We start from the raw sequence: 14,145 nt of genomic DNA on the forward strand, positions 1-14,145 counted from the left end.
GACGTAAAACCACTGTGTTTTGGTCTTGGGTCGTTGTCTCAGGAGGAAGAAAGGCGGACATTTTGAATAGGCTGTGGGCGGGGCTTATGTGTCAGTTAAGAGACGCCTTGTTCTGTCTCCCACAGACTTTATTCAAAACCGAAAGCACAATTTACATCCTGAGAATGATTTGTTTAAATGCACTGAACAGGAAAGCTGTTCATCGCTCGACATGTCACTTCCTACACTGAAAAAAGTCTGTTTTGAGTTTTAAGTCTGTTTTAAGTTGTTCAGAATAATACATATCACAACCTATGACAACAGAGATAACGATTCTGAATAAATCATTATTAGATCCTTGTGTCTGGGACCAGAGTCACGTTTATAAAAATCAAACACAAACTGTTCTGGATCATTCCTTTTTTTCTGTGTTTTTTCTGGATTCAAATCTTAAAGTTCTCGCAGGTGGCCTCAGACGACCTTACAGGAATGCAGTATGTGCTTGTAAAGTGACTCAAAGGTTAACATGTTTTTGAACAATAGGCCGTGGTCTAAGCCCCGCCTCCCTCGCCGTGTTACGAGGTCTCACTGCGGTTTAGATCAACGCTGTTCAAACACCGGAACATGTCAAACTCAGAGGAGTTAAAGCGTCTGACCAAAAGAATGAGAGAAGAAATGAGTCCAACACAGAAGAGACACAGAGGAGGGCTGAGGGTTTAAACACACACACGTAACACGCACACACGTAACACGCACACACACACGTAACACGCACACACACACGTAACACGCACACACGTAACACGCACACACGTAACACGCACACACGTAACACGCACACACGTAACACGCACACACGTAACACGCACACACACGCGTAACACATACACACACATACAACACGTGCACACACACGTAACATACACACACGGATGTGTGGTTTTAAAATAGATTTTTTTGGTGAGCATTGTGCTCATCATAAGCCTGATCTCGCCTGATCTCACCTGGTCTCACCTGGTCTCGCCTGGTCTCGCCTGATCTCGCCTGGTCTCGCCTGATCTAGCCTGGTCTCGCCTGATCTCGTCTGATCTCGCCTGGTCTCGCCTGATCTCTTCTGATCTCGCCTGATCTCTTCTGATCTCGCCTGATCTCGCCTGGTCTCGCCTGATCTCGCCTGGTCTCGTCTGATCTAGCCTGGTCTCGCCTGATCTCGTCTGATCTCGCCTGGTCTCGCCTGATCTCTTCTGATCTCGCCTGGTCTCGCCTGATCTCGCCTGGTCTCGTCTGATCTCGCCTGGTCTCGCCTGATCTCGTCTGATCTCGTCTGATCTCGCCTGATCTCGTCTGATCTCTGAAGCTCAGCAGAGTTGGGTGTGGTTAGACTTAAAGTGGCACCAGTCCTTAGACACTTCGCTCTCATTGGCTGGTATGAGAGCGGTGGTGGTGGGAGGGGTTGATGGTGCAGATTGGCAGCCGTGCTTCAGTCAGTCTGCCGCGGGGCAGCTGTGGCTACAGTATTATCTTACCACCACCGAGAGGAGAGAATAATGCACTTTAAAGCGCTTTATAAATCCAGCGCATAAAACGCTCTGTTTTTACTGAGTTTATTTATTAAACCTCTTTTTGAATTTATTATAGGTGTTTACATTGCAAAAAAAAGAAAAACATGCATTATGTGAGCGCTGTCGCCTTTCCACAGATCTGACCTATAATTTTACCAGGTGGTGAGAGAGAGTCTCTGTGGAGCAAATCCTTCAGAACAGAATAGAACAAATATAAAGCACCATTTTTGATTTGACCAATAGTTTTAATCATAATTGAAATGATTAATTGTAAATTCTTAGTGGACAGTCAGTTTCTGTCCAGAGCCCAAGAGCAGAACGACCCAGTACCTCCCTCCTCTGTGTGTCGCTCTGAGAGGAAGACAACAGGGATTAAACTACAACATTTAGACTGTCTACAGACACCAGTGTGATGGAACTGATGAAATATGTAACTAACTAACTGTCCCTGTGTGTCAGATGCCCTCCCTGTGTCTCCTGCTGAGACCTCCACAAACATGTCCTGAAATACATGAGAGTCTTGTTTGAAGTTCATATTTCAGTCTCTCTCAGATGAGAAAACTCCTGAGTGTTTAGTAATGTGAACTGACTCTGGACTTCAGCTCTGACCTGAGGACCTGACTGCAGTGACCTTTGAGGACATGACTGTAGTGACCTTTGCTGACCTGACTGTAGTGACCATTGAGGACATGACTGTAGTGACCTTTGAGGACCTGACTGTAGTGACCTTTGAGGACCTGACTGTAGTGACCTTTGAGGACCTGACTGTAGTGACCTTTGAGGACATGACTGTAGTGACCTTTGAGGACCTGACTGTAGTGACCTTTGAGGACCTGACTGTAGTGACCTTTGAGGACCTGACTGTAGTGACCTTTGAGGACATGACTGTAGTGACCTTTGAGGACCTGACCTGACCTTTAGCTGCTGTCATCCTGGTGCACAGTGTATTTACTCAGAGGGGGTAAAGGACGTCCAACCTGGACCATGGGACATTATTCTGCCCCACAGTGATGCCCCGTTTGACCCCGTGTCCCGGGCCGGGCCCCCGTGTCCCGAGCCGGGCCCCCGTGTCCCGGGCCGGGCCCCTCTCTTCGCTGGGACATGTTTTATGGTTTTTAATCTGCGTCAGAGGCCTGAGTTTACCTATAGAACATTTACTGTGAGGGACCTGGGATTATGTAAACCTGACTCTCTTTGAGCTCTTAAAGGGGCAGTATGTCACTTTTCTGATGGATGGTCTTGAAATGTCTTGTCTCCATGGAGATGTTATTGCTTTGCCTGAAATGTTCCACAGTATAGAATTAGTCTTACTATTCTAACTATTTTAACTATCATTGGCTCAAACTGTTGTGGGGCGGGCGCACCGCGGATCTGAACTGTAAACTGGCCTCGTGGTATAATCTGCTTGTTCCTGTAGAGGTAAGTTTAATGCCATACTGTGGAACATTCTAGACAAGACAGAAACATCTTGGAATGCTGTTGTTGTGTCCTTAGGCAAAGCATTTTGATCCTAATTTTGGCTCAGAATTAAACAAACTGTTTTTTCCTTTAACCTTAAAATGAACTTTAAAAACTAGATTCTGACCAAGATCCTGGCTCTAAATGTGGTTTAACTCCTGCAGCACTGAAGGGCGGGTCTAATGTGCCTCCACAGCGCCCCCCACAGGGATAATGACGTCTTTATTTTGATTCTTTGTGTTTCTCTGTAGACGTCCGACGACGGCCACATTATGTTCATCAACACGATCCACAACAACCACTCAGACGTCATCACCAGGAACTACATCAACATCACCTTTGTGTGTCGCTACCCGGCGAGTTACATGGTCCAGCAGCCGCACGGAGAGAACATGATCAGAGTGGACGTGAGGTACTGAACCGGGACTAAACCAGAACTAAACCAGGACTGAACCGGGACTAAACCAGGACTAAACTAGGACTAAACCAGGACTAAACCAGGACTGAACCAGGACTAAGCTAGGACTAAACCAGGACTGAACCAGGACTAAACCAGGACTGAACCAGGACTGAACCAGGACTAAACCAGGACTAAACCAGGACTAAACCAGGACTGAACCGGGACTGAACCGGGACTAAACCAGGACTGAACCAGGAGTAAACCAGGACTAAACCAGGACTGAACCAGAACTAAACCAGGACTGAACCGGGACTGAACCGGGACTAAACCAGGACTGAGCCAGGACTAAACCAGAACTAAACCAGGACTGAACCGGGACTGAACCGGGACTGAACCGGGACTAAACCAGGACTGAACCAGGACTAAACCAGGACTAAACCAGGACTAAACCAGGACTAAACCAGAACTAAACTAGGACTAAACCAGGACTAAACCAGGACTGAACCAGGACTAAACCAGGTCTAAACCAGGACTAAACCAGGTCTAAACCAGGACTAAACCAGGACTAAACCAGAGGACTGTGAGTCAAATACAGGTTTAACCCAGAGACACAGAAGGATGGGTCAAATGCTCTCCGTAACCTGTTTCTGTTAAACTGTGTTTATAGTTTGACTCTGCTATTGTATGTATGTTTGTTTGTATATATGTTTGTGTATATGTTTGTGTATATGTTTGTATATATGTATGTATGTTTGTATATATGTATGTATGTATGTTTGTATATATGTATGTATGTATGTTTGTATATGTTTGTATGTATGTTTGTATATATGTTTGTATGTATGTATGTTTGTGTATGTTTGTATGTATGTTTGTATGTATGTTTGTATGTATGTTTGTATATGTTTGTATGTATGTTTGTATGTATGTTTGTTTGTATGTTTGTATATGTTTGTATGTATGTTTGTATATGTTTGTATGTATGTTTGTATGTATGTATGTTTGTATATATGTTTGTATGTATGTTTGTATATGTTTGTATGTATGTTTGTATGTATGTTTGTATGTATGTTTGTTTGTATGTTTGTATATGTTTGTATGTATGTTTGTATGTATGTTTGTATATATGTTTGTATGTATGTTTGTATATATGTTTGTATATATGTTTGTATGTATGTTTGTTTGTATATATGTTTGTATGTATGTATGTTTGTATGTATGTATGTTTGTATATATGTTTGTATATATGTTTGTTTGTATATATGTATGTATGTATGTTTGTATATGTTTGTATGTATGTTTGTATGTATGTTTGTATGTATGTTTGTATATGTTTGTATGTATGTTTGTATGTATGTTTGTATATATGTTTGTATGTATGTTTGTATATGTTTGTATGTATGTTTGTATGTATGTTTGTATGTATGTTTGTTTGTATGTTTGTATATGTTTGTATGTATGTTTGTATATATGTTTGTATGTATGTTTGTATATATGTTTGTATATATGTTTGTATGTATGTTTGTTTGTATATATGTTTGTATGTATGTATGTTTGTATGTATGTATGTTTGTATATATGTTTGTATATATGTTTGTATGTATGTTTGTATATATGTATGTATGTATGTTTGTATATATGTTTGTATGTATGTTTGTATGTATGTTTGTATGTATGTTTGTATGTATGTTTGTATGTGTTTGTATATATGTTTGTATATATGTTTGTATGTATGTTTGTTTGTATATATGTTTGTATGTATGTATGTTTGTATGTATGTATGTTTGTATATATGTTTGTATATATGTTTGTATGTATGTATGTTTGTATATATGTTTGTATATATGTTTGTATGTATGTTTGTATATATGTATGTATGTATGTTTGTATATATGTTTGTATATATGTTTGTATGTATGTTTGTATGTATGTTTGTATATATGTTTGTATATATGTTTGTATGTATGTATGTTTGTATATATGTTTGTATATATGTTTGTATGTATGTTTGTATATATGTTTGTATGTATGTTTGTATGTATGTATGTTTGTATATATGTTTGTATGTATGTTTGTATATATGTTTGTGTGTATGTTTGTATGTATGTTTGTATATATGTTTGTATGTATGTTTGTATGTATGTTTGTATGTATGTTTGTATATATGTTTGTATGTATGTATGTTTGTATATGTTTGTATGTATGTTTGTATGTATGTATGTTTGTATGTTTGTATATATGTTTGTATGTATGTATGTTTGTATGTATGTTTGTATGTATGTTTGTATGTTTGTATATATGTTTGTATGTATGTATGTTTGTATATATGTTTGTATGTATGTTTGTATATATGTTTGTATGTATGTTTGTTTGTATGTATGTTTGTATGTATGTATGTTTGTATGTATGTTTGTATGTATGTATGTTTGTATGTTTGTATGTTTGTATATATGTTTGTATATATGTTTGTATGTATGTATGTTTGTATGTATGTTTGTATGTATGTATGTTTGTATGTATGTTTGTATGTATGTATGTTTGTATGTATGTATGTTTGTATGTATGTTTGTATATATGTTTGTATGTATGTTTGTATGTATGTTTGTATGTATATATGTTTGTATGTATGTTTGTATATATGTTTGTATGTATGTTTGTATATATGTTTGTTTGTATATATGTTTGTATGTATGTTTGTATGTATGTATGTTTGTATATATGTTTGTATGTATGTTTGTATATATGTTTGTATGTATGTTTGTATATATGTTTGTATGTATGTTTGTATGTATATATGTTTGTATGTATGTTTGTATATATGTTTGTATGTTTGTATATATGTTTGTATGTATGTATGTATGTTTGTGTGTATGTATGTTTGTATGTATGTCTGTGTGTATGTTTGTATATATGTTTGTATGTATGTTTGTATGTATGTTTGTATATATGTTTGTATGTATGTATGTATGTATGTATGTATGTATGTTTGTATGATTTACGTATGTTCTGACTCCCATGTGTCCCTCAGGACCATCACTCTGAACACGGAGAATGGAAACTTCTCTGTGTCGATGCTTCTGTTTAAAGACGAGGCGTTTGAGGAGCAGTGGACCACAGTGCCCTCTCTCAGTCTGGAGGAGAACATCTACGTCAAAGTCTACATGGTATTTAACCATTAAAATGTAACAGGCGTCATTATAAACTACGGTACAACCACAGTAAAGACGTGACTGAGTGAGTGTGATGTCACCACAGCTTCAGCTCCAGATGAAGCTCAGGCTGGAGCAGGTATTGAGGCTAATCTGGAGCAGAGTTCAAACAAAGGATCATAGCGACTAAAGAGCCAATCTGGAGCGAGGCTGTTGAGGGTAATGCCCCTTCCTGCCCGCAGCCTGGTTTAACAGGGAGCGGTCCCTTAGCAACGCTGTCGATTAAATCTTGCTAACGCTAGCAGGAGCGACCTCAATGAAAGAAGGCGCCTGATTTGTCTGTTGTTAATGTTCATATCTTAATTTAATGGGTTCGCTATGTCCATTTATATGAACAGTCTGTGGGTACAGCGCTAAAGGCTCAGACTGTAAATATAAATATATAGAGTTTAAAGTAGTATTAAGTTGTTTTAATATATATTATTAAATATACACTGTGAAAATAGTTTCAATGAATTCAAGCAACTGTACTTGATTTAATTCATTTAATTTTGCAATAAAAGTAGTAGCAGCAGCAGTAGCAGGAGTGGCAGCGTTAGTAGTAGTAGGAATAGCAGTAGTAGTAATAGTAGTACTAGTAGTAGTTGCACGTCAATGACACTCTGACCCATTTGGACCCTGCAGTACAAACAGTACAAACACAGTAGAAATACTAGCTCTGCTGTGGCTATTCTGGGGGCAGCTAACTTAAGTCTAGGTTACACAATCTGATGCAATCGTGGAGTCTGGAATGTTCTGAGTCACGGCTCCGGCTCCGTGTGACTCTGCAGTAAAATTAGACCCATTTCAAAATCTCGTTCAGAACTCCAGATATTTAGTGTTTACTGACAACTGAAACCCACGCCCTGAAGTCACCTCCTGAAAACAAACCCACTCGGATCATACCTGCACAACGCCACGGACTAAAACAGAGGACTAGATCAGGATTAAAACAGGACTAAAACAGGACTAAAGCAGTTTGAATGTGTGTGTATTTAAATATAAGATAGAAGTAGAAGTGCTGACACAACCTCCTGTCTAAAGCTTGTCTCTCTTGTATATAATGTGTGTGTGTGTGTGTGTGTGTGTGTAGTCTGAAGTTTGATAGAAGCATTTGGATGATCCAGAAGAGGATTGGGAGAATGTCATACGGTCAGATCAAACCAAAATACAAATTTTTGGTAAACACTCAATTTGTCGTGTTTGGAGGAGAAAAAATGCTGAGTTACATCCAAAGAACACCAGACCTACTGTGCATCATGGGGGTGGAAACATCATGCTTTGGGGCTGTTTTTCTGCAAAGGGACCAGGACGACTGATCCATGTAAAGGAAAGAATGAACGGGGCCAAACACACCGCCCGGGCAACGAAGGAGAGGCTTCATAAGAAGCATTTCAAGGTCCTGGAGTGGCCCAGTCTCCAGATCTCAACCCCATAGAAAATCTTTGGAGGGAGTTGAACGTCCGTGTTGTCCCAAAACATCACTGCTCTAGAGGAGATCTGCAGGAGGAACGGACCAAACTACAGCAACAGAGAAAACCTCTGGAGACAGAAAACGACCTGTCACTGCAACAAAGGGAATATAACAAAGTATGAGATGAACTTCTGTTATTGACCAAATATTTATTTTACACCATAATTTGCAAATAAAATTTAAAAACATCAGACAATGTGATTTTCTGGATCCTTACCCTCTATTCTGTCTCTCAGAGCTGAAGTGAAACTATGATGAAAATTAAAAACTTGCATATATTGCATATATATATATATATATATATATGTGTGTGTGTGTGTATATATATATATATATACATACATATATGTGTGTATATATATATATACATACATATATGTGTGTGTGTATATATATATATATATATATATACATACATACATATATGTGTATATATATATATATAGCTATATAAGCTTGTCTCTGTTGTAGATTCCCGCTCTCTTGATGCTGAGGATGGACAGGTGTTGGGCCACTCCCACCAGTGACCCCTACAGCAACGTCCAGTACAGCTTCATCAGGGACAGGTGTGTGCTCGCCCACTGACCAGAAGGCGACCAGTTCAGTTTTAAACAGCATTAGTCCAGTCATATTGTCCACTGTAAAACCAGCATGAGCAAACCTCTGTCCACTTTAATGTAAGAAACCAGTACTGAACCAGGACTAAACCAGGACTGAACCAAGACTGAACCAGGACTGAACCAGGACTGAACCAGGACTGAACCAGAACTAAACCAGGACTGAACCAGGACTAAACCAGGACTGAACCAGAACTAAACCAGGACTGAACCAGGACTAAACCAGGACTAAACCAGAACTAAACCAGGACTAAACCAGGACTAAACCAGGACTAAACCAGGACTGAACCAGGGCTAAACCAGGACTGACCTGCTGGCCTCTTGTATCTGTTTTTGTGTGTTTTGCGTTGTGTTTTGTGGCGTCCTGTAGTTGTGTGTTTTCTGTTGTATTTTGTTTTGTCCTGTATCTGTGTCTGTGTGTTTTGTGTTTTCTGTTGTATTTTGTTTTGTCCTGTATCTGTGTGTTTTGTGTAGTCTTATATCTGTGTTTGTGTTTATGTGTCTGTGTTTTCTCGTCTGATGCAGTTGCGGTGCTGGACTTTGATGTTGAAATGTGAAATCAGAGTTTGTTTGTTTGAGCCGTGAGCTGAAGAACCCACTGTTCCAGGGGGTCATGTGACTCCAGGGGGTCATGTGACTCCAGGGGGTCATGTGACTCCAGGGGGTCATGTGACTCCAGGGGGTCATGTGACTCCAGGGGATCATGTGACTCCAGGGGGTCATGTGACTCCAGGGGATCATGTGACTCCAGGGGGTCATGGGTCATTCTGTCTCACATTGAAGTAGCAGCACATTAGTTCAGGTTACGTGTATCATGATATTTACGTGCCGCGGCTCGTGCGGTTGCAGAGGCAAAAACTCGGGGTTGGGAGGAGTTCGGGGAGGCCATGGAGGAGGACTATCGGACGGCCTCAAAGAAATTCTGGAAAACCGTCCGACACCTCAGGAGGGGGAAGCAGTGCTTCACCAACACTGTTTACAGAGCAGGTGGAGATCTGCTGACCTCGACTGGGGATGTTGTCGGGCGGTGGAAGGAATACTTCATGTCTTCAGAGGAGGAAGCAGAGACTGGGGACCCGGAGGTGGACTCATCCATCACCCTGGCTGAAGTCACTGAGGTGGTTAAAGCTCCTCGGTGGCCCCGGGGGTGGACGAGATCCGTCCTGAGTACCTCAAGTCTCTGGATGTTGTGGGACTGTCTTGGCTGACACGTCTCTGCAACATCGCGTGGCGGTCGGGGACAGTACCTGTGGAATGGCAGACCGGGGTGGTCCCTCTGTATAAGAAGGGGGACCGGAGGGTGTGTTCCAATTACAGGGGAATCACACTCCTCAGCCTTCCCGGTAAGGTCTACTCCAGGGACTGGAGAGGAGAATCCGACCGATAGTCGAACCTCAGATTCAGGAGGAGCAGTGTGGTTTTCGTCCTGGTCGTGGAACACTGGACCAGCTCTATACTCTCCATCGGGTCCTCGAGGCTCATGGGAGTTTGCCACAGTCCACATGTGTTTTGTGGATCTGGAGAAGGCATTTGATCGTGTCCCTCGTGGTGTCCTTTGGGGGGTGCTCTAGGAGTATGGGGTCCGGGGCTCTTTGCTAAGGGCTGTCCGGTCCCTGTATGACCGGAGCAGGAGCTGTGTCTCTGCAGTGAGTCAGACCTGTTCCTGGTGCATGTTGGACTCAGGGCTGCCCTTTGTCACCGGTTCTGTTCATTGTTTTTATGGACAGAATTAGGCGCAGCCAGGAGCCGGAGGGGGTCTGGTTCAGGGGCCGGAGGGGGTCTGGTTCAGGGGCCGGAGGGGGTCTGGTTCGGGAACCACAGGATTTCATCTCTGCTGTTTGCAGATGATGTTGTCCTGATGCTTCTTCGAGTCAGGACCTGCAGCACTGGGGCGGTTTGAGCCGAGTGTGAAGTGTCTGGGATGAGAATCAGCTCCTCCAAATCCGAGGCCATGGTTCTCGACCGGAAAAAGGTGGTCTGCTCTCTCCGGGTGGAGAGTCTCTGCCCCAAGTGGAGGAGTTCAAGTATCTCGGGGTCTTGTTCACGAGTGAGGGAAGGATGGAGCGGGAGATTGACAGGCGGATCGGTGCAGCGTCTGCAGTGATGCGGTCGCTGTATCGGTCCGTTGTGGTGAAGAAGGAGCTGAGCCGGAAGGCAAAGCTCTCGATTTACCTCAATCTACGTTCCTGCCCTCACCTATGGTCATGAGCTCTGGGTAATGACCGAAAGGACAAGGTCGCGGACACAAGCGGCCGAAATGGGTTTCCTCCGCAGAGTGGCCGGGCGCACCCTTAGGGATAGGGTGAGGAGCTCGGTCACACGGGAGGAGCTCGGAGTAGAGCCGCTGCTCCTACACGTTGAGAGGAGCAGCTGAGGCTCGGTCATCTGCTCAGGATGCCTCCTGGACGCCTCCCTAGGGAGGTGTTCTGGGCATGTCCCACCGGGAGGAGGCCCCGGGGAAGACCCAGGACACACTGGAGGGACTATGTCTCTCTGGCCTGGGAACGCCTTGGGGTCCCACCGGAGGAGCTGGAGGACGTGTCTGGGGTGAGGGAAGTCTGGGAGTCCCTGCTTAGACTGCTGCCCCCGCGACCCGGGCCCGGATAAGAGGAAGAAAATGGATGGATGGATGATATTTACATTTCAAACATTTCAGACACTAAAAAAGGCTCCAGATCTGTGCACATTCTGATATCACGATAATAAAACATAAACATTTAGTACAATATCATCTTTAAGTCTTTATTTATTACTCTCTGTGGTCTTGTTCTAGTTTTGACCAACATATAACTCAAAATAACCCTTTGTCTCTCAGTGGACGCGCTAAACCTTCAAGAAGTCGTTTATAATCTTCAACCATGTGGAGATTATAGATTTGTTCATGCTTCATTAACACGTTTAAAGTGTTGTAAGCCCCTCCCCCTCTGTTCTCTTCATTATAAAGTGTTGAGTAAACCTGTTCTAAGCCCCTCCCCCTCATTCTGTCCCGCAGCTGCCCGGTGCTGTCCGCTGACCAGACGCTGAGTGTGGTGAGGAACGGTCTTGGTCCAGAGGCTTTGTTCAGGATCCAGATGTTTAAGTTTGTGGGCAGCTCCTACACAAACGTCTTTCTCCACTGTAACGTCCAGATCTGCCACAGCAGCGCCCCCCTGTGCCAACCCGTGAGTCTGCCCCTGTCACTCTGATCGACCTCCGCCATCGTTAAACAAACCTTTAAAGTTTTAGAAAACACCACAGGGACCACAGAAGAAGAACAGCGCTGTGGTTAACTCTGTCGTATTTACATCGAAAAGTTCATTAACGCTCTTCACCTCCATCTTATGGCACTAACATCTCCATGGAGTCGAGATGAAATGTTACGTAGTGCACCTTTAACCAAATGATTCTTTGGTCTGTGAACAGAACTGCTCCAGTGACGACGGACTGATGCGTCTGAGGAGGGACATCCCCCTGTCCCACACCGTGTCCTATGGACCAATCAGACGCCTCCTGGACGACGGCGCCGAAACGACCACAAGTTTGTATTTGAGTCTTTACATGAAGCTGTCAGAACTGAGTGCCCCAAACCAGGACTAAACCAGGACTGAACCAGGACTGAACCAGGACTAAACCAGGACTAAACCAGGACTAAACCAGGACTAAACCAGGACTAAACCAGGACTAAACCAGGGCTTAACCAGGGCTTAACCAGGGCTTAACCAGGACTAATCAACCAGCCATGGCATAGTCCTGGTTTCCATCATGGCCCATCGTGGCTCACAGAGTAAAGGAGGATTAGAGCAAAAATACACTATAACTTCAAATCCAAACCAGAAGATGCAAGGACCCCATCTGCTGGCACACTGTGGAGTGAAGCAACTGAAACAAAGCTAAGAAATATCTGTGGTTAGCATAAAAAACCATGATGTTACCAAGGCAACAAGGAAACAAAACACAGCTCCAGCTGTGTTTTCAGTGTAACATTATAAAAGGGCTAAAAGCACAAATAGATTATATAATAATAAATACAAATATTGTGTGTGTTGTCTCTTCAGACTCCAGCGCAGTGCCCCCGGTGGAGACGTTTGTCCTCGCAGGGCTGCTGGTCGTGCTGTTGTTGATCACTGGAGTTTTTGGACGTTTGTGGCTCCGCTCCAGACGATTTTACCCCACCTATGACGCTCAGCTCACCCTCTCCAACATCCACCGCCTCTCTGAAGAAGTGGCCTCGTGAAAACACAACAACAACACAACACTACAGCACACACCACCACCACAAGAACAAAACTACAACACACCACCACCACAAGAACGAAACAACAACACAACAACACACCACCACCACAAGAACGAAACTACAACACACCACCACCACAAGAACGAAACTACAACACACCACCACCACAAGAACGAAACTACAACACACCACCACCACAAGAACGAAACAACAACACACCACCACCACAAGAACGAAACAACAACACACCACCACCACAAGAACGAAACAACAACACCACCACAAGAACAAAACAACAACACACCACCACCACAAGAACGAAACTACAACACACCACCACCACAAGAACGAAACTACAACACACCACCACCACAAGAACGAAACTACAACACACCACCACCACAAGAACGAAACAACAACACCTCCACAAGAACGAAACAACAACTCTGGCCTCGTGTTGTTTTTTGACTCTGAGGGGCCACCGTAGTCTCCTCTATTAAAGTCTCTGTACCTCATTTTTACGTCTTAAATAAACGTTATTCCTCACTTCTGTGTTCTACTTTACATTATAATTAGGTGGAGCAATAATCAGGATTCTGTAACAAATATGTGGTGTTTTATAAGAAATATTGTTTCCCTGATCATTTCTATGAATGACGAGCTCCGTTCTCCTGCTGTATTTACACAACATGTGGGAGGGCATCTGACACAACACGACATGTGGGAGAGAGGTTTTTCTCTCAGATTTTGAGTCTCTAAATCTTCAAATGTGGGGATTTTGATAAAGATTTGAGCTGAATTTTGTTCAACAGAAACAATTGAATAGTTTTTTTCAGTTTTTATTTGTACATTTTTGTTTCGTTCAAATTCTGTGTTAAAATAAACCCTCAGCCTTTTCAGCAGGTCTCACACGATAATAAAAATACTTTTTTTTAATTGTTAATCACTACGGCAACTGTCCTAACACTGTCCACAGACACATCATGGCCCACATGACCCATCATGGACCATCACTGATCGTTTTAAACGTGTCGGTCCATTTTAAAAGTGTTGGTCCATTTTAAAATGTCGGTCCATTTTAAACGTGTTGGTCCATTTTAAACGGGATGAGACGCGTCGTGGGGTTTTTCCCGTGGTTTATTTCGGTCTGCGCGTCTCTGTGCGTGATGACGTAGCACTGTGACGCACAGATCCTCACAAGTTGCCAAGTTTACTGTTTTTCTGGACTTTGGGAGAATGACACACCTCCAT

At 42.8% G+C, this 14,145-nt stretch overlaps 1 protein-coding gene across 1 annotated transcript; it reads left to right on the top strand.

The window, feature by feature from the left end:
- The first annotated feature begins 3,205 nt into the window (after nt 1-3,205).
- On the top strand, nt 3,206-13,288 carry si:dkeyp-110a12.4 (pancreatic secretory granule membrane major glycoprotein GP2). Its single transcript, XM_055231353.1, has 6 exons — nt 3,206-3,411; nt 6,428-6,563; nt 8,533-8,627; nt 11,671-11,839; nt 12,081-12,195; nt 12,713-13,288. Exons 1-6 carry the CDS (start codon nt 3,272-3,274, stop codon nt 12,889-12,891), a joined length of 834 nt encoding a protein of 277 aa, XP_055087328.1. The 5' UTR covers nt 3,206-3,271; the 3' UTR covers nt 12,892-13,288.
- Nucleotides 13,289-14,145: the final 857 nt, after the last annotated feature.

Source organism: Periophthalmus magnuspinnatus, chromosome 22 (assembly GCF_009829125.3).
Source record: "Periophthalmus magnuspinnatus isolate fPerMag1 chromosome 22, fPerMag1.2.pri, whole genome shotgun sequence".
NCBI lineage: Eukaryota > Metazoa > Chordata > Actinopteri > Gobiiformes > Gobiidae > Periophthalmus > Periophthalmus magnuspinnatus.